At 36.1% G+C, this 24,540-nt stretch overlaps 1 protein-coding gene across 1 annotated transcript; it reads right to left on the bottom strand.

Annotated features, from left to right (window-relative positions):
* Positions 1-14,008: 14,008 nt before the first annotated feature.
* Positions 14,009-14,935, bottom strand: LOC115512818 (olfactory receptor 6F1). Its single transcript, XM_030314249.1, has one exon. It carries the CDS (start codon positions 14,933-14,935, stop codon positions 14,009-14,011), a length of 927 nt encoding a protein of 308 aa, XP_030170109.1.
* Between the last annotated feature and the right edge of the window lie 9,605 nt (positions 14,936-24,540).

The following is a 24,540-nucleotide window of genomic DNA, read 5'->3' as shown; positions in this document are numbered from 1 at the left end:
TGTGAGGTGGTATCTAATTGTAGTTTTGATTTGTATTTCCCTGGTGATGAGTGATGTTGAACATCTTTTCATGTGTCTGTTGGTCATGTGTATGTCTTCTTTGGAAAAAGGTCTATTTATGTCTTCTGTCCAATTTTAATTGGATTATGATTCTTGAGTGTTGAGTTTTATAAGTTCTTTGTGTGTTTTATATACTAACCCTTTATTAGACATGTAATTTGTAAATATCTTCTCCCATTCCATAGGCTGTCTTTACTTTTGTTAGTGGTTTCCTTCGCTGTGCAGAAACTTTTTTATTTTGAGGATCCCAGTAGTTTGTTTTTCCTTTTGTTTCCCTTGCCACAGGAGATGTATCTAGTAAGAAGTTACTACAGGTGATTTCAAAGAGGTTACTGTTATGGCCCCTGAGTGGCTCAGTTGGTTAAGAATCCCATTCTTGGTTTCAGCTCAGGTTATGATCTCACAGTTCATGAGTTCAAGCCCCATGTTGGATTCTGAACTAAAAGTGTTTAGTTCAGTGTCTGGGATTCTTTCTCCTCTCTCTCTGCCCCTCCCCTGCTTGCACACTCTCTTTCTCTCTCAAAATAAATAAATAAACATTTTTTAATGAAAGATGATACTGACTGTGTTCTCTTCTAGGATTTTAATGGTTTCATGTCTCACATTTAGAACTTTAATGTATTTTAATTTATTTTTGTGTATAGGGTAAGAAAGTAGTCCACTATTATTCTTTTATTATTATTATTTTATTTTTTAGAGTACATAATTTATTTTTTTTTAATTCAAGTTAGTTAATATACAGTGTAGTATTGGTTTCAGGAATAGACCCGGTGAGTCATCACTTACATACAACACCCAGTGCTCATTCAAACAAGTTCCCTCCTTAATGCCCATCACCCATTTAGCCCATCCCCCCACCCAACTTCACGCCATCAATCCTAAATTTGTTCTCTGTATTAAGAGTCTCTTATGGTTTGCCTCTCTTTCTGTTTTTCTTATTTTTCCTTTCCTTCCCCTATTATTATCTGTTTTGTTTCTCAAATTCCACATGAGTGATATGAGTGAAAGTATATATTTGTATTTCTCTGACTGACTTATTTTGCTTAGCATGATACACTCTAGTTCCATCCACGTTGTTGCAAATGGCAAGATTTCATTCTTTCTGATCACAGAATAATATTACATATGTATATATACTGAATAATATTCACAGTATGATATTCCTGTATATCCATATATACTGATGAATGCATTCATTCATCAGTATATATGGACATATATCTTTATCCATTCATTAGTTGATGGACATTTGGCATTTGGGCTCTTTCCATAATTTGGCTATTGTTGATAGTGCTGTTGTAAGCATTGGGGTACATGTGCCCATTTGAGTTAGCGTTTTTGTATCCTTTGGATAAATACTTAGTGGTGCAATTGCTGGATTGTGGGGTAGTAATATTTTTAATTTTTAAGAAACCTCCATACTGTTTTCCAGAGTGGCTACACTATGTTACTGTGGAGTTTTCCCAGCACCATTTTTGTGAAAAGACTGTCTTTTTCCATTAGATATCTTTTTTTCTTTGTCATAGCTTAACTGGCCATACAGTTATGTGATTTCTGAGGTTTCTGTTCTATGTGTCTATTTTTATGCCAGTACCATACTGTCTTCATCACTAGATCTTTGTAATATAACTTGAAGTCTGTAATTGTGATGCTTCCAACTTTGCTTTTGTTTTTCAAGATTGCTTTGACTACTCATGGTCATCTGTAGTTCCATACAAATTTTAGGATAGTTTGTTCCAGCTCTGTGAAAAATGTTCTAGGTATTTTGATTGGGTCTACTTTGAATGTTTAGACTGCTTTGGGAACTATCAGCATTTTAACAGTGTTTGTTCCTCTGATCCATGATCATGGAATGTTTTTCCATTTTTTTGTGTCCTCTTCCATTACTGTCATCAGTGTTTTATAATTCTCAGAATGCAGGTCTTTTACCTCTTTGGTTACCTTTATTCCTCAATATCATATTTGTTTTTTTCTTGGTACAATTGTAAGTGGGGTTGATTCCTTGATTTCTATTTTGACTGCTTTATTATTGATGTATAGAGATGCAACAGATTTCTGTACATTGACTTTGTATACTGTGTGTTCATTCAGTTCATGTATATATTCTAGAAAATTTTGGGTGGAGTCTCACATTTTCTATATAGAGTGTCATATAATCTGCAAATAGTGAAAGTTTGACTTCTTCCTTGTCAATTTGGATTTCTTTTATTTCTTTTTGTAGTCTGATCACTGCGACTAGGATTTCCAGTACTGTGTTAAATAACAGTGGTGAGAGTGTATATCCTTGTCTAGTTTCTCAATTTACAGGACAAGTTGTCGGTTTTACTCTATTGAGGATAATATTAGCTGTTTTTGTTGTTGTTGTTGTTGTTGTTGTTTTTGTATTTGTTTTTTGTTTTTTTTGTGTTTTTTTTTTGTATACAGCTGTATTAGGTTGAAGTATGTTCCCTCAATCTTACTTTGTTAAGGATTTTCCTCATGAACCTATGTTGCCCCTTTGAAATGTTTTTCTTCATCTAGTGAGAGAATAATGTGGTTCTAATCCTTTCTTTATTAACATCATGTTGATTTGTGAATACCAAACCACCCTTACAGCCCAGGAATAAATCCCACTGTATCGTGGCAAATGATTCTTAATGTACTGTTGGATTTGGCTTGCTAGTATTTTATTAAGAAGTTTATTATCCATACTCATCATGGATATTGGCCTGTAGTTTTTTTTTGTTTTTTTTTTTTTGTTTTTTTTTTGTGGAGTCTTTATCTGGGTTTGGTATCAGGGTAATGCTGGCCTCATAGAATGAATTTGGAAGTTTTCCTCCATTTTCTATTTTGGAATATTTTGAGAAGAATAGATATCACCTTTTCTTTAAATATTTGATAGAATTTAATTGTGAAGCCACCTGGTCCTGAACTTTTGTTTGTTAGGAGATTTTTGATTATTGATTTATTTATTTTATTTATTTTTTTTTGCTGATTATGGGTCTTTATAACCGTTGATGGTTATGGGTTTTCTACTTTTTCCTGTTTCAGTTTTGGTAGTTTGTATGTTCCTAGGAATTTGTCCAAATTTTCCAGGTTGTCCATTTTGTTGGCATGTAATTTTTCATAATATTCTCTTACAATTGTATGTGTTTCTGTGGTGTTGTTTGTTATTTCTCTTTTCTCATTTGTGATATTATTTATTTGGGTATTTTCTCTCTTCTTTTTGATAAGCTTGGCTAGGGGGTTGTCAATTATTTCAAAGAATCGTCTTGGGGTTTCATTGATCTCTTTTTGTTTTAAGTTTATATAGCGTATATTTATACTTTAATCTTTATCCTTTCCCTTCTTCTGCTGGCTTTAGGCTTTATTTGTTGTTATTTTTCTAGCTCCTGTAGATGTAAGGTTAGATCATTTATTTGAGATTTTTCTTTCTTATTACATTAAACCTGCATTGTTATATAAATTCCCTCTTCAAACTGCTTTTGCTGCACCCCAAAGTTTTTGGATCAATGATTTTTCATTTTCATTCATTTCCATGTATATTTAGTTTCTTCTTTGATTTCCCGTTTGGCTTATTTTTTGTTTTTAATTTGCTTTTTTATGCTTTTAATATACATATTAATTTTAATATGCTTTTTCACTCCTGTGTATTTGTGTTCTTTCCAAATTTTGTCTTGAGGTTGACTTCAAGTTTCATAGTGTTGTGGTCAGAAAATATTCATGGTATGATCTCAATATTCTTGTGCATGCTGAAGCCTGATTTGTTACCCAGTATGTAATCTATTCTGGAGAAAGTCCCATGTGTGTTTAAAAAAAATGTGTTTTCTGCTGTTTAAAGATGGAATGTCCCGAGTATATCGGGGCTGTTAAGTGCATCTGGTCCAATGTGTCAATCAAAGACCTTGTTTCCTTGTTGATTTTATATATAGATAATCTGTTCATTGTTGTAAGTGGTTTATTAAAGTCCCCTAGTATTATTGTACTATTATCAATTAGTTCCTTTTGTTTGCTATTGTTTTATATATCTGGGTTCTCCCTGTTGAGTGTATAAACATTTGCAATATTTACAACTTCTTTTTAGATTGTCCCCTTTTTTATGATATCGTTTCCTTGTTTATCTCTTGTTTCATTTTTTTTTTAATTCTAGTTTTACTGATGTGCCTGGATGGCTCTGTCAGTTGAGCATGACTCTTGTCTCTGGCTCTGGTCTTGATCTGGGGGTCATGAGTCTGGGCCCTGTGTTGGGCTCCATACCGAATGTGGAGCCTGTGAAAGAAGAAAGAAAGAAGAAAGAAAGAAAGAAAGAAAGAAAGAAAGAAAGAAAGAAAAAGAAAAGCTAGTTAATCTAATATACATACTGCTAGTCCATGTTTCTTTTGACATCCATTTTTATTATAAATGTTCCATCACATCATTTTCAATCTCCAGGTGTCTTTAGGTCTAAAATGTGTCTCTTGTAGGCAGTATATAGATGGGTCTTTTAAAATATCCATTCTGGGGGCGCCTGGGTGGCGCAGTCGGTTAAGCGTCCGACTTCAGCCAGGTCACGATCTTGCGGTCCGTGAGTTCGAGCCCCGCGTCGGGCTCTGGGCTGATGGCTCAGAGCCTGGAGCCTGTTTCTGATTCTGTGTCTCCCTCTCTCTCTGCCCCTCCCCCGTTCATGCTCTGTCTCTCTGTCTCCCAAAAATAAATAAAACGTTGAAAAAAAAATTTAAAAAAAAAATAAAATATCCATTCTGATTTTGACTAGAGTATTTAGTCCATTTACATTCAGAGTAATTATTAATAGATATGTATTTGGTCCAGTTTTATTACTTCTTTTGTCATTGTTTCTGGAGATTTTTTTTATCTTTTGTTGCCTTTGTCACTCTGGGTCTATTTTTTGCATTCAAACAATCCTCTAATATTTCTTTCAGGGCTGGATAGTGTTCATAGACTCTGTTTTTGCTTTTCTGTGAAATTATCTCTCCTTCTACTATGAATGATAGCCTTGCTGGATAGAGTATTCTTGACTGCATATTCTTCCCCATTCACGACATTGAATATATCATGACCTCCTTTCTGGCTTGCCAAGTTTCTGTGGAAAGATCTTCCTGTGTAAGTTAAAGTCTTCTGTCTTGCTGCTCTTAAGATATTTTCTTTATCACTATATTTTACAAATTTAATTACATTATGTCTTGGTGTTGACCTGCTTTTGTTGATTTTGATGGAAGTTCTCTCTGACTCCTCGACCTGGATGTCTGTTTCCTTTCCCAGTATAAGGCAGTTTTAAGCTATTTTTCCCTCAAGTAAATTTTTTCTCCGTTCTTCTTGGATTCCTATGATATGTATGTTATAACATTTAATGGAGTCACTGAGTTCTGTGAATCTATTCCCATGCTCCATAATTCTTGTCTCTTTTGTTTAGCTTAATTATTTTCCATTAGTTTGTTTCATCACTTACTTGTTCTGCTTCTTACAGCTTTGTATGCATTGCATCACTGTTGTATCCAATCTCAGTTATTTCATTTTTCACTTCTGACTGAATCTTTTTAACTTTTTTTTCCTCGGTGATAAGGGCTTCCTGGACGTCTTCCATTATTCTCTTAATCCCAGCAAATATGCTTATGGTTGATGCTTTAAATTCTCCAGCAGGCATGTTAATTATGTTGATTTCACTTAGCTCTCTGGCTGTGGCTTGTTCTTTCATTTGTGATGAGTTCCTTGATCTTGAAATTTTGTCTAAGTCTCTGCATTCTTCTCTATTCCTGGCTTTTTTTTTTTTTTAAACATTAACAGTATTCAATCAAGATGCAATAGGTAATGGAAATAGTAACAACACCACTGAAGATATTTAATACACAATAAAAAGACTCTTGTCAAAAAATATGCAGGCTCACTGAAGAATTCTACAAATTTTTAAAATAAGAATTAATACAGATTTCACACATTTTTTTAAGAAAATACAATTTTATTAATTACTAAGAGCACCAAAATGCAAAGGAGTCTAGAAAATAAAACTACAAAACTTCCTATGACAAATAAGTACCATAAGTTCAAATATAATATCTTCAACAAAATATTAATAAACATGTACATAGTAAATAAAGGAAGTCAGATCACATGTATATCATTTCATTATGGTACTTTATGTAGTAAACTTTCTTTTTTTTTTTTTTTTTCAACGTTTATTTATTTTTGGGACAGAGAGAGACAGAGCATGAACGGGGGAGGGGTAGAGAGAGAGAGGGAGACACAGAATCGGAAACAGGCTCCAGGCTCTGAGCCATCAGCCCAGAGCCCGACGTGGGGCTCGAACTCACGGACCGCGAGATCATGACCTGGCTGAAGTCGGACGCTTAACCGACTGCGCCACCCAGGCGCCCCATGTAGTAAACTTTCAATATAGATATAGTTTTTGAAAATTTATATTATGACTCTAATTAAATATTTTCTCCTATCCCTTTCAAATATATAGCCTTCTTGTTCTATCCTTACGCCAGCTCATTTTTGAGTGGGAATCAAAAGAGATTTCAAATAGCACAATCAGGATCTAAGAGGTAGCTCATAGTCTCCTAGGTCTTTCTCCTTTGAGAAGCACCCCTATTTGTACAGGTGTCAACCAACACAGAACAGGAAATATTATATCTCCAGACTGTTTCAGCAGGTCAAGCCCTTGTTTGCTGCCTCTATAAGACAGCCATGGAAAACAGGATAAGGAGGGGCACCTGGGTGGTGCAGTTGGTTAAGCGTCCGACTTCAGCCAGGTCACGATCTCGTGGTCCGTGAGTTCGAGCCCCAAGTCAGGCTCTGGGCTGATGGCTCAGAGCCTGGAGCCTGTTTCCGATTCTGTGTCTCCCTCTCTCTCTGCCCCTCCCCCGTTCATGCTCTGTCTCTCTCTGTCCCAAAAATAAATAAATGTTGAAAAAAAATTAAAAAAAAAAAAGAAAACAAGATAAGGAAATGGAAATGAACCTTTGATGGGTAAAGTATTTTGCTCCCTAAGAGATGGGATCAGATAGAAGTCAAATACCTATCACAATTATTATTTTCTAATAGTTGTATTTCCTCTGAAGCCACTGGATATTCTAAATTTGGTGACATGCTAACAATCACAATTAGGGTTTTTCTTTTCTAGAGACAAAACATTTTGTAAGGTACTTCTATTGCTTTGTTTAAACCCTCCTGCAGTCTTGTCCATGTACTTTGTACTTTTCATTACCTGTTAATCAGATTGCTTTGTACATTATCCTTGTAAAACAAACGTGGCACATGATTATAATCCTTTTTATATGTACATATTTTACTGTACTTTATACAGAAAACAGTATGTTGAAATAATTGCACACTCTGATTTCAGTTTTCTTTTTATTAATTCAAACTTTTCCTATTTCTTATACTTCATATTTCACAAATACAGTTCTCAAACTTTGTACTTATATGGTCAAAGAAATCTTTAAAAGAAACAAGAATTTATTTGGTAACACACCCTTCTCATGAGCACCTCATTTTATAAATGAAAGTCAAGGACACATCTAACTCAGTGTACTTTTTTTCTTAAAACAAACAAACAAAAAATCCAATTGCTTAATTAAGAACTACTTTCAATCATGTATAAAAAAAGTAGACCAGGAGATTCCAGAGAGGAAGATGGCAACATAGGAGGACACTAGGCTCGCCTCTTGCTGATCACTTAGATTCCACCCACATTGGCCTAAATAAACCAGAAAACTGCCAGAAGACTAGCTGAACGGACACTCCAGAGCCAAGCATAGACAAGAGGCCCACGGAAGAGGATAGGAGGGGCAGAGAGGTGGTGCGTGCTACATGGACTGGCAGGAGGGAGTCGGGGTGGTGGAAGGATAGCCCACAGGGCAAGACAGAGCCCCCCAAGTCTGGCTTGCAAAAGCGGAGGGGCCAGACTGCATGAGTTGGGATAGCCAGTGGGACTTAACAGCTGGAATGTTAAAAGTCAACAGCTCTACATTCTGAGAGCAGGGAGGGTGAGAGGATGCCTGGAGGGAAAGTTGTTGAGTCCCAGAAGAATAGAGCTTGGCTAGAGAAAAAGGCACTGAAAAGCAACATTTCCCTCTCCCACCCTCTAGCCGAAATTCCAAAGGGAACCAGTTCCCATCGCCAAATTTGCTTGCACCTCACAAATACCCAATGCAGTGATTCTGTGGATCCATTCCTCCAACAGGCCTGCCTCCATCCCAGTTCTGCAGGGCCCCTCCTGCAAGGGACCACCAATGGCAAAGTGAGCCAAGCCTGCCCCTCCCGCCCCAGTGCACCTTGCAGATCCACCCTGGTTAATATGCCAGATCCCACTGAAGAAGCACCACAAGCCTGGAAGTGTGCAAGCAGCCCCGACAGGGACCACACCACTCCACAGTGAGTTCTGCCCATGGGAGAGGGGAAGATAAGGTACACACCAGTCTGTGGCCCAAGCGATAGGCTGGGGGCAGACATTGGCTCTGACTGCAGCCCTGACTACCAATACAAGTTTCTCAGGACAGCACAGGGGAAGTGCCCTACAGTTTTGAGCTACCACAGGGACTACCCAAAATGACGAAATGGAAGAATTCTCCCCAAAAGAAACTCCAAGAAGTAGCAACAGCTAACAAATTGATCAAAACCGATTTAAGCAATATAACAGAACAAGAATTTAGAATAGTAGTCATAAAATTAATTGCTGGGTTTGAAAAAAGCATAGAGGAGAGCAGAGAAACTATTGCTACAGAGATCAAGGGACTAAGAAATACTCATAAGGAGGTAAAAATGTTATAAATGAGGTGGAAAATAAAATGGAGGTGGCCATAGCACAGATTGAAGAGGCAGAGGAGAGAATAGGTGAATTAGAAGATAAAATTATGGAAAAAGAGGAAAATGAGAAAAAGAGAGATTAAAAAAATCCAGGAGTATGAGGGGAGAATTAGAGAACTAAATGATGCAATCAAATGGAATAATAATAATATCATAGGAATTCCAGAAGAAGAAGAGAAAGAGAGAGAGGGGCTGAAGGTGTACTTGAATAAATCATAGCTGAGAACTCCCCTGATCTGGGAAAGAAACAGGCATTGAAATCCAAGAGGCACAGAGAACTTCCTTCAGATGTAACTTGAATCGATCTTCTGCATGACATATCATAGTGAAACTGTCAAAATACAAGGATAAAGAGAAAATTCTGAAAGCAGCTAGGGATAAACAGGCCCTAACTTACAACGGTAGACACCTAAGGGTTGTAGCAGACTTATCTACTGAAACATGGCAGGCCAAAAAGGAATGTCAGAAAGACTTCAATGTAATGAACAGAAAAAAAATGCAGTCAAGAATCCTTTATCCAGCAAGTCTGTCATTCAGAATAGAAGGAAAGATAAAGGTCTTCCCAAACAAAAACTGAAGGAATTCATCACCACTAAACCAGCCCTACAAAATTTCTAAGGGGGATTCTGTGAGTGAAATTTTGCAAGGACCACAAAATACCAGAGACATCACTAAAAGCATGAATACTACAGGCTCTAAAACCAATGACTCTAAACCTATATCTTTCAATAATAACACTGAATGTAAATGGACTAAATGCTCCAACCAAAGGCATAGGGTATCCAGAATGGATAAAAAACAAGACCCATGTATTTGCTGTCTACAAGAGACTCATTTTAGAACTGAAGACACCTTCAGACTGAAATATAGGGGATGGAGAACTATCTATCATGCTACTGGAAGTCAAAAGAAAGCTGCAGTAGCCATACTTACATCAGACAAATTAGACTTTAAATGAAAGGCTGTAACAAAAGATGAAGAAGGGCATTATGTAATAATTACAGGGTCTATCCATTAGGAAGAGCTAACAATTTTAAATGTCTCTGTGCTGAATACAGGAGCCTCCAAATATATAAAACAATTAATCACAAACATAAGCAACCTTATTGATTAGAATGTGGTAATGGCAGGGGACTTTAATACCCCACTTACAACAATGGATAGATCATCTAGACACAGGATCAATAAAGATACATTGGATCAGATGGACTTGACAAATATATTTAGAACTCTGCAACCCAAAGAAACAGAATATACTTTCTTCTCGAGTGCACATGGAACATTCTCCAAGATACATCACATACTGGGCCACAAAACAGCCCTTCATAAGTATACAAGAATTGAGTTCATACCATGCATACTTTCAGACCACAATGCTATGAAACTTGAAACCAACCACAGGAAAAAGCCTGAAAAACTTCCAAAAGCATGGAGATTAAAGAATACCCTAATAAAGAATGAATGGGTCAACCAGGCCATTAGAGAAGAAACTAAAAAATATATGGAAAGAAATGAAAATGAAAACACAACAATCCCAATGCTTTGGGATGCAGTGAAGGCAGTCCTGAGAGGAAAATACATTGTAATCCAGGCCTATCTCAAGAAACAAGAAAAATCCCAAACACAAAATCTAACAGTACACCTAAAGGAAATAGAAGCAGAACAGCAAAGACACCCCAAACCCAGCAGAAGAGAAATAATAAATATCAGAGCAGAAATAAACAACATGGAATCTAAAAAAACAAAAAAAAACAAAAAAAAAACAACAAAAAACAGTAGAGGAGATCAATGTAACCAAAAGTTGGTTTTTTGAAAAAATAAACAAAATTCATAAACCTCTAGCTAGTCTTCTCAAAAAGAAAAGGGAGATGACCCAAATAGGTAAAATCATGAATGAAAATGGAATGATTACAACCAATCCCTCAGAAATACAAGCAATTATCAGGGAATAGAATGAAAAATTATATGCCAACAAACTGGACAACCTGGAAGAAATGGACAAATTCCTAAATACCCACACACTTCGAAAACTCAAACAGGAAGAAATAGAAAACTTGAACAGACCCATAATCAGTGAAGAATTGGAATCAGTAATCAAAAATCTCCCAGCAAATAAAAGTATGGGACCAGATGGCTTCCCTGAGGAATTCTATCAGAGCTTTAAACAGAGATAATACCTATCCTTCTCAAGCTATTCCAAGAAATAGAAAAGGAAGGAAAACTTCCAGACTCATTCTATGAAGCCACCGTTATTTTGATTCCTAAGCCAGACAGAGACCCAGCAAAAAAAGAGAACTACAGCCAATATCCCTGATGAATATGGATGCAAAAATTCTCCATAAGATACTAGCAAATTGAATTCAACAGCATATAAAAAATACTCACCATGATCAAGTAGGATTCATTCCTGGGCTGCAGGGCTGGTTCAACATTTGCAAATCAATCAATGTGTTACACCACAAGGTAAAAGGAAAGAAAAGAACCATATGATCCTGTCAATTGATGCAGAAAAAGCATTTGAAAAAATTCCGCACCCTTTCTTAATAAAAACCATCAAGAATGTCTGGATAGAAGGAACATACTTAAACATCATAAAAGCCATTTATGAAAAGCCCACAGCTAATATCATCCTTAATGGGGAAAAACTGAGAGCTTTCCCCGTGAGATCAGGAACACGACAAGGATGTCCACTCTCACCACTGTTGTTTAACATAGTGTTGGAAGTGCTAGCATCAGCAATCAGACAGCAAAAGGAAATCAAAGGCATCAAAATTGGCAAAGAAGTCAAGCTTTCACTTTTTGCAAATGATATGATACTCTACATGGAAAATCCAATAGACTCCACCAGAAGTCTGCCAGAACTGGTACATGAATTCAGCAAAGTCGCAGGATACAAAATCAATGTACAGAAATCAGTTGCATTCTTATACACTAATAATGAAGTAAAAGAAAGACGAATAAAGAAAATGACCCCATTCACAATTGCACCAAGAAGCATAAAATACCTAGGAATAAACCTCAACAATGATGTAAAAGATCTGTATGCTGAAAACTATAGAAAGCTTATGAAGGAAATTGAAAAAGATACAAAGAAATGCAAAAAAAATCTATGCTCATGAATTGGAAGAATAAATATTGTTTAAATGTCAATACTACTCAAAGCTACCGACACATTCAATGCATTCCCAATCAAAATTGCACCAGCATTCTTCTCGAAGCTAGAACAAGCAAACCTAAAATTTTTATGGAAACACAAGAGACCCCAAATAGTCAAAATAATATTGAAGAAGAACACCAAGCAGAAGGCATCATAATTCCAGACTTTAGCCTCTACTACCAAGCTGTAATCATCAAGACAGCATGGTATTGGCACAAAAACAGACACATAGACCAATGGAATAGAATAAAGACTACAGAAATGGACCCAGAAAAGGATGGCCAACTAATCTTTGACAAAGCAGGAAAGAATATCCAATGGCAAAAAGATAGTCTGCTTAACAAATGATTCTGGGAGAAAAGGACAGCATTATGCAGAAGAATGAAACTAGACCACTTTCTTACACTATTCACAAAAATAAACTCAAAATGGATGAAGGACCTGAACGTGAGACAGGAATCCATCAAAACCCTAGAGAAGAAAGCAGAAAAAACCTCTCTGACCTCAGCCGCAGCAATTTCTTACTTGACACATCCCCAAAGGCAAGGGAATTAAAAGCAAAAATGAACTATTGGGACCTCACGAAGATAAAAACTTCTGCACTGCAAAGGAAGCAATCAACAACGCTAAAAGGCAACCAATGTAATGGGAAAAGATATTTGCAATTGGCATATCAGACAAAGGGCTGTTATCCAAAATCTATGAAGAACTCACCAAACTCCACACCTGTAAAACAAATAATCCAGTGAAGAAATTGGCAGAAAACATGAATAGACATTTCTCTAAAGACATCCAGATGGCCAACAGACACATGAAAAGATGCTCAATGTCGCTCCTCATCAGGGAAATAGAAATCAAAACCACACTCAGATACCACCTCACACCAGTCAGAGTGGCTAAAATGAACAAATCAGGAGATTATAGATGCTGGAGAGGATGTGGAGAAACGGGAACCCTCTTACACTGTTGGTGGGAATGCAAACTGGTGCAGCCACTCTGGAAAACAGTATGGAGGTTCCTCAAAATGTAAAAATAAATCAACCCTATGACCCAGCAATCGTACTGCTAGGAATTTATCCAAAGGATACAGGAGTGCAGATGCATAGGAGCACTTGTACCCCGATGTTTATAGCAGCACTTTCAACAATAGCCAAATTATGGAAAGAGCCTAAATCTCCATCAATTGATGAATGAATAAAGAAATTGTGGTTTATATACACAATGGAATACTACTTGGCCTTGAGAAAGAATGAAATATGGCCATATGTAGCAATGTGGATGGAACTGTAGAGTGTTATGCTAAGTGAAATAAGCCATACAGAGAAAGACAGATACCATATGTTTTCACTCTTATGTGGATCCTGAGAAACTTAACAGAAAACCATGGGCTAGGGGAAGGGGAAAAAAGTTAGAGAGGGAAGGAGGCAAACCATAAGAGACTCTTAAAAACTGAGAAAAAACTGAGGGTTAATGGGGAGTGGGAGGAAAGGGAAAGTGGGTGATGGGCACTGAGGAGGGCACTTGTTGGGATGATCACTGGGTGTTGTATGGAAAACAGTTTGACAATGAATTTCATATTAAAAATAAATAAATACATAAGTAAACAGGTTCTGGGGGAAAAAAAAAAGTAGACCGGGATACTTGGTGACTCCGTAGGTTCAGCCTAGACCTGTTGATTTAGGCTGAGGTCATAATCCCACTTCATCAGTGATTAGTGAGTCTGAGCCCTGCATCTGGATCTGTAGGTTTCTGTTGCTGGTGCAGAGCCTGCTTGGGATTCTCTCCTCTCTCTCTGCCCCTCACCTGTGCTCTCTCTCTCTCTCTCTGAAAATAAATAAATTAACTTAAAAATAAACTTATAAAAAAAGTAGAGCAAGTATATGTAGTCTATTTTATTCCTTCAGTTTTTTTCTCTCTCTGTATCAAGGAATATTTTCATTTTCCTTCCATATTCTTACTTGGAGACAAAGGGAGATATTTACAGAGATCTGTTCTATTGGGGGCAGTTTATTTTCTCTTCCATTTCTTCAGCAGAGTTTCTCTTACTTCCTTGTTACGGAGAGTGTAGATGAAGGGGTTTAGAACTGGAGTCACCATGGTGTTCAGGACATGCACGGCTTTGGTCAGATCCAAGGCCTCTTTGATGGAGATGCGGACATGAAGAAAGATCGTGGACCCATACCAGACCAGCACCACAGTGATATGCGAAGAGCATGTGGAGAAGGCTTTACTCCTGCCGCTGGCTGAAGGGATCCTGAGAATGGTGCTGATGATATACACATAAGAGACCAGAGTGATGAGGCATGAGCTCAGGATGACCACAAAAGCAATCACAAAGGCCACGAGTTCCACTGCCTGCGTGCTGGTGCAAGCCAGGGTAATCCAGGGTGCAATGTCACAGAAGAAGTGGTTGATAGTGTGGGGACCACAGAAGGGCAGGGTGCTAATGAGGGCTGTGGGCACTGCAATGGCTAGGAAACCGCACACCCAGGATCCCAGGGCTAGCAGTGCTGAGAGCAGACTGCTCATAATGGCCCCATAGTGTAGAGGATAGCAGATGGCCAAATAGCGGTCATAAGCCATGGCTGCCAGGAGAAAGTACTCTGTGCAGCCCAATGAAAAAACAAAGTACATCTGCAAAAGACATCCAGTAAATGATATGGTTTGGCTTCTCCCCAGAAGGATGGCCAGGACTTTGGGGACTGCAGCTGTGGTATACCAAATCTCCAAGAAAGAGAGGTTGCTCAGAAAGAAGTACATAGGGGTATGTAGCTGGTGGGAGGTACTCACCAACATCAAGATAGCCATGTTACCACTCACTGTGAGGATGTACATCACCAGAAAAAGCATAAAGAGAGATAGCTGAAGGCCCTGGGACCCAGGAAAGCCCAGCAAGAGGAAATCCTGGGAGTGAGTTGCATTGTCTGTGCCCATTGAGGAAGTAGTAAGAAATACCAGTAACTAGAAACCACACAGTATAGGGTTTTTATCCAATCACACTGTCCTAGAGAAATTAAAAGAACAGAATTCATGACCGTGCTTCAATAACTGAATGCAGACTGACAGTCTAACATATGTTGAGTGCCTGTTCTGTACTTGGAGCTGTGCATGGTTAATAACAATTTAATACAATTTAATAAAAATTTAATACTATGTGCTATTATAACCAATTAGTGTTTGAAAAAACTTGAGCACAGAACATTTTATCATTTTCATAAAGATTGCACCTATAGTTATAGTTCAGATCCGAGATTCAAATCCAGTCTTTGGACCTTCATCATCCTAATCTGGATATGCCCCAGCACAACCATAGATTACATCTAAATGCACAAAGGGCTGGGCACCTAGGTGGCTCAGTTGGTTAAGCGTCCAACTTAGGCTCAGGTCATGATCTCATGGTTCATGACAGTTCTTGAGTTGGAGTTCCCCGTCGGGCTCTGTGCTGACAGCTCAGAGCCCAGAGCCTGCTTCAGATCCTGGGTCTCCTTCTCCCTCTGCCCCTCCCCCACTCACGCTCTACCTTTCTTTGTCTCTCAAAAATAAATAAATGTTAAAAAAATTTCGGGGCGCCTGGGTGGCTCAGTCGGTTAAGTGTCCCACTTTGGCTCAGGTCATGATCTCATGGTCCGTGAGTTCGAGCCCCGTGTCAGGCTCTGGGCTGATGGCTTGGAGCCTGGAGCCTGTTTCCGATTCTGTGTCTCCCTCTCTCTCTGCCCCTCCCCTGTTCATGCTCTGTCTCTCTCTGTCTCAAAAAGAAATAAACGTTAAAAAAAATTAAAAAAAAAGTTAAATGCACAAAAGGATACCCATTTCGTATTGAATTCACAATTCACTACTTTATAACTAGACTCTTTCTGCCTGGTCCTTAAAGGAAAACATGCATTTTTTTTTTCTTTTTGCCTTTGTGTCTCAATTGTAGGTTCTAGTCACTCTCTTCTTTGACAGTTATAGCTTTTGAATTGGTCTTCTAATTTATAAGCTCTGACCTCAAAAATAATACTCAGAAGTAAACTATAAAAATTAAATCAGTGTAAAAGGATTTTTGTCTTCTCTGACCTTGAAAAACTCATTAACATTATTAATGTGATACATTCTTTACACCAGAAAGTATTTCCCTATTAACAATGCATTTAAAGCAACTGCTTTCTGTGTCTAAGACCTCTTGATACTCATTTGGAAAGGTTTTTTTTTTTTTTTTTTTTTTTTTGTGGATCCTTTTGTTTCTTTTTAATTTTTTTTATATATATGAAATTTATTGACAAATTGGTTTCCATACAACACCCAGTGCTCATCCCAAAAGGTGCCATCACCCACCCTCCCCTCCCTCCCACCCCCCATCAACCCTCAGTTTGTTCTCAGTTTTTAACAGTCTCTTATGCTTTGGCTCTCTCCCACTCTAACCTCTTTTTTTTTTTTCCTTCCCCTCCCCCATGGGTTCCTGTTAAGTTTCTCAAAATGAACAAATCAGGAGACTATAGATGCTGGAGAGGATGTGGAGAAACGGGAACCCTCTTGCACTGTTGGTGGGAATGCAAATTGGTGCAGCCGCTCTGGAAAGCAGTGTGGAGGTTCCTCAGAAAATTAAAAATAGACCTACCCTATGACCCAGCAATAGCACTGCTAGGAATTTATCCAAGGGATACAGGAGTACTGATGCATAGGGGCACTTGTACCCCAATGTTCATAGCAGCACTCTCAACAATAGCCAAATTATGGAAAGAGCCTAAATGTCCATCAACTGATGAATGGATTTGGAAAGTTTTGAACAGGCTAAAAGCAGAAAATCATTTTGAAAAACTAGTTATTTTTTAAAAGGAATTCTGTAAATTCCGGGTAGTCAATATACAATGTGATATTAGTTTCAAGTATAGAACTGACTGATCCATCACTTGCATACAACACCAAGTGCCCATGACAACAAATGCAGTCCTTAATTCCCATCACCTAACTGGAATTAAATAAACCTTAAAAATTAAATTGTTATCAAAAATAATTGAGGGGCATGTGAGTGGTTCAGTCAGTTGAGCATCCTACTCTTGATTTCAGCTCAGGTCAGGATCTCACTGTGGGATCCAGCCCTGCATTGGTTTGCGTACTGACAGCATGTAGCCTGCTTGGGATTCTCTCTCTCCCTCTCTCTTTAACCCTTCCCCTCATTCATGCGTGCTTTCAGGCTCTCTGTCTCTCTCAAAATAAATAAATAAATAAACATTAAAAAAAGAATAACTGAATGACATAAAAAATATTGATGATGGTGATTATTTTTACTATGCAGTAAATAACATTGATAAGTCCATTTTTTTTTAATTTCAGGTATGCAAAATATGCTTCTCTTTGTCATTAAGACCATAATTTTCCACTTATGTTACCATGAAATAAAAGGCTATAAAAATAATTCTTGTAATCTATTTCTGAATGCTTCTTTTTGAGGACAGAATCTATAAATTAGAAGATCAACTGGGGGCTCTTATTGTCAAACATGGTGGTAACTAAAATCTAACTTGAGAAGCAGATTTTGAAAGGAGTCTAAGTGGACTCTTTGCATTTTGTTATGAAAGAATGTCCTCTGTCTCCATTTTCATGTGTCACATTTTTATACTCTCCAAAAGAAATACTATCTTTATAGTTATCAGCATATTCATTACATATATCTAACGTCAATAACATATTTATACTACAAATGAGTCTACAAAGTAAATAGGCCCCTATGGTAGATATACCACATTTTTGGCAGAATGCAACTTCAAAGTCATCTAGAACAGTGATCCCAAATTCTAATGGACATGTGAATCACTTGAGGGTGATGTGAAAATATAGATTATAATTCAGTCATCTGTGGTGAGCCCTGTGATTCTGCATCGCACACGAATTAACAGAAGGCACCACTGGATGAGGACCCTAATCTGAGGAGGAAGGGTCTAACATCCTTATGATTTTTTAAAATAAATAGTATAAAGAACAGGGTGATGACATGAACTCTCCCCTGGTTGGTTGGGTGGTAAAGGATCTCGATTATTAATTAATTATCCTAATAAATAAAAAAAACATATCTTAATTTAGATATTGTGAGATGAGACAGAACAATAAGAAATACAAAGGAAAGAAGCTCATCAGAGGCACCTGGGTGGCTCACTCGGTGGAGCATCCGACTTTGACTTGGGTCATGATTTCACTGTTCTGGAGTTTGAGCCCAGCGGTGGGCTCTGTGGTGACAGTTTAGAGCCTGGAGCCTGCTTCAGATTCTGCATCTCCCTCTCTACCTCTGCCCCCTGCCCCGTTCATGCCTTCTCTCTCTCTCTCTCTCTCTCTCTCTCTCTCAAAAATAAATGAACATTAAAGAAGAAGAAGAAGCTCACCAGCAAAAAATGCTAAATAATAGCTTTCACAAATTTCTTAAAGCTATTATACCCAACATCTGTATCATTCATAGCCAATATATATGCAATAACTTTTCTACCTCAAAGTACTTATGACCATTGCTAATGTCTTTGGTATTATTTAATTGTTCCCTAAAAATGTAGTCAAGAAGCTGCCATTTAAATGTAAACTTACAATAATAGTTAACAGTAGCCAACATATAGTGAATGCTTACTTGGAAGTCACTAGCATAACACGATCATTGTAAATCCTATTACTTTGGTTTTATCATCATTCTACTAGTTTTAAAAATGAGAAAACTGAAGCACACAGAAGTGAGAGAAATTACCCCACATGGAGCTGTATCAGTTCTGTAAGTTCAATGCCAGAGCCATAGCACAATTGCAGCTGCTGCTTTCAGAGACACTTTTTAAATGGGTCTCTATTGAGTCTGATTGACAGATTCAAATAAATTATATTTTAATTTATATTCAAATGGTCAACCATTTCTAAAATATATTAGCATGAAATGATTCTATATTAAATTAAATAATGTGAATAAAATAATTATTTTTCATTTTCAAAATTTAAAAAGCAATTGTTATGACTATATATTAAACAATAAATAGAATATCTATTTCCATACTATGAAATGATAATTTCAGGTTTGGCTTCCAATTATATTGCTGAATTTCTCAGATATCATGAACTAATAATATTTATTTGAAGTATGTGATGATTATGCCCCACATTTGTATATATTGCTCTATGTTTGAGTACTTTTACTATTAATTCTAAGATGGAAAGTCTACGGGACTTTTGGCATGTGGCAAAGTTTTTAAAAACTTAGATGAATAGTTTGATTTACTGGTTTTAAGTAAATGGCCTTTTGATTTTGCAAATTAACTAACAATGATCATTCTTTTTTATGAGAGTCCTCGTTTTTGACAATTTAGTGAGAGTTTAATAAGTAATTTTAATGTTACATTTGAAAAATGATTTTGAATACATAAAAACAGTTGCTTTTATACATGAAATATTTTAGTAAAAATAACACATTTATATTATTTCTGAATCATAAGACATTTCAGGAATTAAACGCTGTGATGGCTATATGTTACAGAACCAATTTGTGATAACCCATTCATTTATTTACCCATTCATTGATCAATTATTGAATAGAACACAGGAAGCAAGTAATAATCCTGTTCACTTACCCAGTTGTAATTCTTTCCGGTTGTATATATAAACTCTATAAATTGTTTTTGGACTTTATCCTTTCCCTGATTTTTCTTTTTCTCTTTTCTTTTCTTTTCTTTTCTTTTCTTTTCTTTTCTTTTCTTTTTTCTTTTCTATTCTTTTCTTTCTTTCTTTTCTTTCTTTCTTTCTTTCTTTCTTTCTTTCTTTCTTTCTTTCTTATGCCGTGATATTATTAATTTAAAAATACTGTGTTTCTATTGTAATCTTTCTTTCTTTTTTTAAAAATTTGGTTACCTCATCATTTTATACAACATTCTCTTAATACTCAGTATTGTTTAATTAGATAATCTTCCATAGCCTTTGAAACTTAGTCTTTCTCTGTTTTTTATTTTGTTTTGTTTTCTTTTGTTTTTCCTTTCCTTCTGATCCACTCCTGTCTTAGCTACATTCAATTTTACTTTTGGTACTTTACATTTTCTCCATCTCAATCTCTCTCTTAGTGATCTCCATACTGAAAACAATTTGCTATTAAGTAATTAGTTATGTGTGTGTGAATCTTCTGGGAAAAGGCGATAATTTTACGCTCTCTTGAGTACTTAGGGCTACTTCAAGAAGAAAAGAACTTTCTAAATGGAGGTTTCAAAATATTTTCAAGCGTTTGATTTAAGTAACTTTATAATTTAATAAAGATCTTGGATGGAGTAAAAGAGATATTTCCTTGGGTTTACAAATATTAATGTGAGGGTTTTTGTTTTGTTTTTCTGAGTTCTTAGAAAATGCAAATATTCAATGATTCTAACTATTTCTGGAAATCTTTATTTTTATCTTTTAATTTTTAAAAAAATTAATTATAGTTTAATTAACATACAGTGTTAGTTTCAAGGGTAAAGCAAAGTGATTTAATAATTCTGTACATCACGAAGTGCTTAGCATAAGTTCACTCCTTCATCACCATCACCTATTTAACCAATCCCCCAACCTACCTCCCTTTTGGTCACCTTCAGTTTGTTTTCTGTAATTAAGAGACTGTCTCCTGTTTCCTCTCTGTTCTTTTTTCTTCACTGTGTTCATTTGTTTTGTTCTTAAATTCCACATATGAGTGAAATCATATGGTATTTGTCTTACTCTAACCTATTTCACTTAGCATAAGAATCTCTAACTCCATCCATGTCATTGCACATGGCAAGATTTCACTTTTTTATTGCTGATTTCATTTTATTCATTATATAAATATATATATTTTTTTTCCTTTTTAAAGTTTATTTATTTTGAGAGACAGAGACAGAGCAAGAGAGACAGCATCTGAGCAAAGGAGGGGTAGAGAAAGAGGAATAAAGAGAGAATCTCAATCAGGCTCTGCACTGTCAGCTCACAGCATGATGTGGCACTTGAAGCTATGAACTGTGAGATCATGACCAGAGCCAAAATCAAGAGTTGGATGCTCAACCGAGATTCCCAGGCACCTTGGAATTAAATCCCACTTGATCTTGTTAAATGATTATTTTAAAATGAATTATTGAATTCAGTTTGCTAGCATTTTGTTGAGTACTTTTGCCTCTGTATTCACCAGATATATTGTCCCTTAGTTCTTTTTTTGTGGTGTCTTTATTTAGTTTTGGTATCAGAGTGATAGGAATGCCATGGAATGAATTTGGAAGGTTTTCTTCTTGTATTTATTTGGAACAGTTTGAGAATAGGTAGTACCTCTTAAATGTTTGGTAGAATTCACTTGTGAAACTTTCTGGTCCTGGACTTCTGTTTTTGGATTTTTTTTTTTTTTTTTGATTACTGATTTAATCTCCGTGCTGGAATTGATCTGTTCAGATTTTCTATTTCTTACTGCTTTAGTTTTAGTAAGTTATCTGTTTCTAGGAATTAAACCACTTATTCTAAATTGCCTAATTTGTTAGCATGTCAGTTTTCATAATATACTTTTACAATTGTTAGTATTTTTGTGGTGGTGTTGCTATTTTTCCTCTTTCAATTGTGATTTTGTTTATTTGAATGCTTTCTTTTCTGTTTTTGACGAGGCTGGTTAGAGGTTTATTAATTTTATAGATGTATTTCAAAGAACCAGCTCCTGGTCTCATTATCTGTTCTATTGTTTTTGTTTGTTTGTTTATATATCATTTATTTCTGCTCTAATCTTGATTTTTCCCTTCCTTATTCTGGGTTTGGGCTTTGTTGTTATTTGTCTATCTCTTTTAGGTGAAGGTTAGCTGTTTGTTTCAGATTTTTATGCTTTTTGAGGCCTGTATTGCTATAAACTTCCCTCTTAGAAATGTTTTTGCTTCATCTCAAAGTTTTTGACTATTGTGTTTTCATTTTCATTAGTATCCATGTGATTTTGATTTCTACTTTGATTTGACGGTTGACCCACTCAATATTTAGTAGCATTTTATTTAACCTCCATTTAGTTGTAGTCTTTCCAGATTTTATTCATCTGCTTGATTTCTTGTTTTATAGTAATGTGATCAGAAAAGATGCATGAGTATTATTTCAATCTTTTTTAATGTGTTGAGGCTTTTTTTGTGGGCTAGTATGTGATCTATTTTATAGAATGTTCCATGTGCCCTTGAAAATATGTGTATTCTGCTCTTTTAAGATGAAATGTTCTGAATATATATGTTAAATCTATCTGGTCCAGTGAGTCCTTCAAAACCACTGTTTCTTTCTTGATTTTATGATTGGATGCTCAATCTATTGATGTAAGTGTGGTATTGAAGTTCTCTGGTATTAATACCATTGATTAGTTTGTTTATATTTGTTAACTATTTTATATATTTGTAAGCTCCCTTCTTGGGCACATAATATTTATAATTGTTATATGTTCTTGCTGGATTGTCCCCTAATGATTGTATAGTGTCCTTCTTTGTGTCTTGCTACTGTCCCTGATTTAATGCCTATTTGTTTGAAACAAGAACTTTTAGTCTGCCTTTCTTTTGATGTCCATTCGCATAATGAATGTCCATCCCCATGCTATCAAACTGCAGATGTTTTTAGTTCTGAAATGACTCTTTTTTAGACAGGATATGGATGGACTTTTTTTTTAATTCACTCTGTCACCCTCTGTCATTTGATTGGAACATTTAGTTCATTTGCATTCAAAGTGATTATTGATAGATATGTATTCGGTGCCTAGGTGGCTCAATCCATTAAGCATCCAACTTCAGCTCAGGTCATGATTTTATGGTTGTGAGTTCAAGCCCCATGTTGGGCCTGTGGTGACAGCTCAGAGCCTGGAGCCTACTTCATATTCTGTGTCTCCCTCTCTCTCTACCCCTCCCCCACTTGTGCTCTCTCTCTCTCTGTCTCTTTCTCATAAATAAACTTAATTTTTTTTATAGATATGTATTTATTGCCATTTTGTTACTGATTTTGTCGTTACTTTTGGAGTTTTTCTCTTATATTTTCTTCTTTTTCTCTCTGTCCTGGTTTGCTTGTTTTCATTATTGATATACTGCATGCCTTACCTTTTTTTTTTTTTTTTTTTTAATAAACAGTCAACTTTATTGGGCTCAGACCAGGTCTGAAAGCCCTCTATGTATTGGTCAATTTTCTTCTCTATGTTCTATTAAGTCTGTTGTATAACCTCATGAGATGCCTTACTACTTATTTTCTGCATATTCATTCTTGAGTTATGGATTTGTGGTTATCATTTGGTTTATATATATAACATCTTCTGCATTTAACAATCTATATTAAGCTGAGGATTACCTAATTTTAACATTTATTTATATATTTTTTGAGACATAGAGAAATAGAGTGCACGTGCATGAGCAGGGGAGGGGCAATGGGTGAGGGAGAGAGAGAATCTTAAGCAGGCTCCCCGCCCATTGGAGAGCCCAACACAGTTCTTGATCTTACAACTGTGAGATCATGAAATCAAGAGTTGGAAGCCTAACTGACTGAGTCACCCGAATGCCCTGGGATCACTTAATTTTAAACTCATTCTTTACTCCTCTCCCTCCACAATCAGTTATTTGATATCATATTTTATAAACTTCTATTTTTTGAATCCTTTTGAATCCTTTGAATTCTTTGAATCCTATTTTTTTAATCCTTTTTAGTTTTTTATTGCTTTTTTGTTTTTTACTTTCATATTCTCACTTACAATATTTTCCTGTCCACTCAAAGAATATTAAATATTAAATATTTTTCTAGGGCTGTTTAGTTTAGTGGTCATGAATTCCTTTAGGTTTTGCTTGTAAGAAAGTCTTTAATTCTCCTACTATTCTAAATGATAGTTTTGCTGGATGGAATGTTTTTATGTTATTTTTTAATTGTTTTATGCACTTGGGTGCCTCCATGTTGAGTGCATAAATATTTACAATTTTTATACCCTCTCTTTGGATTGTCCCTTTATGATTTTATAGTTTCCTTTTTTTTGTTTGTTACAGACTTCATTTTAAAGTTTATTTTGTTCCATATAAGTATTGCTACTCCATCTTTATTTTGACAACCATTTGTGTGATAAATGTTTCTCTATCCCCTCAATTTTTTTCTCTATCCCCACTTTTTTAAGACATTATTTTTAAGTAATCTCTGCAACCAAGGTGGAGCTTGAACTCATAATCTTGAGATCAAGAGCCGAATGCTCCACTGAGTCATCCAGGTGTCCCATACCCTCACTTTGAATCTGCATTTGGTAGGTTTGAAATGAGTCTCTTATAGGTAGGATATAGATGGGTTTTGTGTCTTCATCCATTCCATAACCCTATGTCTTTTTATTGGAGCATTTAATCCATTTATATTCAAAGTAATTATTGATAGGTATTTTTTTTCCATTTTGTTGCTGTTTTGTGGTTGTTTCTGTAGCTTTTATCTGATTTTTTTTTCTTGTGCTCTTTTTCGTGGTTTGCTGGATTTCTCTAGTGACATACTTGGGTTCCCTTCTCTTTTTTCTTTGCATATCTATTTCTCGTTTTTCAATCATGGTTATCATTAGGTTTGCATATAACGTCTTCTATATGTAGTAGTCT

The sequence above is a fragment of the Lynx canadensis genome, chromosome A1, assembly GCF_007474595.2.
Source record: "Lynx canadensis isolate LIC74 chromosome A1, mLynCan4.pri.v2, whole genome shotgun sequence".
Taxonomy (NCBI): Eukaryota; Metazoa; Chordata; class Mammalia; order Carnivora; family Felidae; genus Lynx; species Lynx canadensis.
This window is presented reverse-complemented; position numbering and strand designations above follow the sequence as displayed.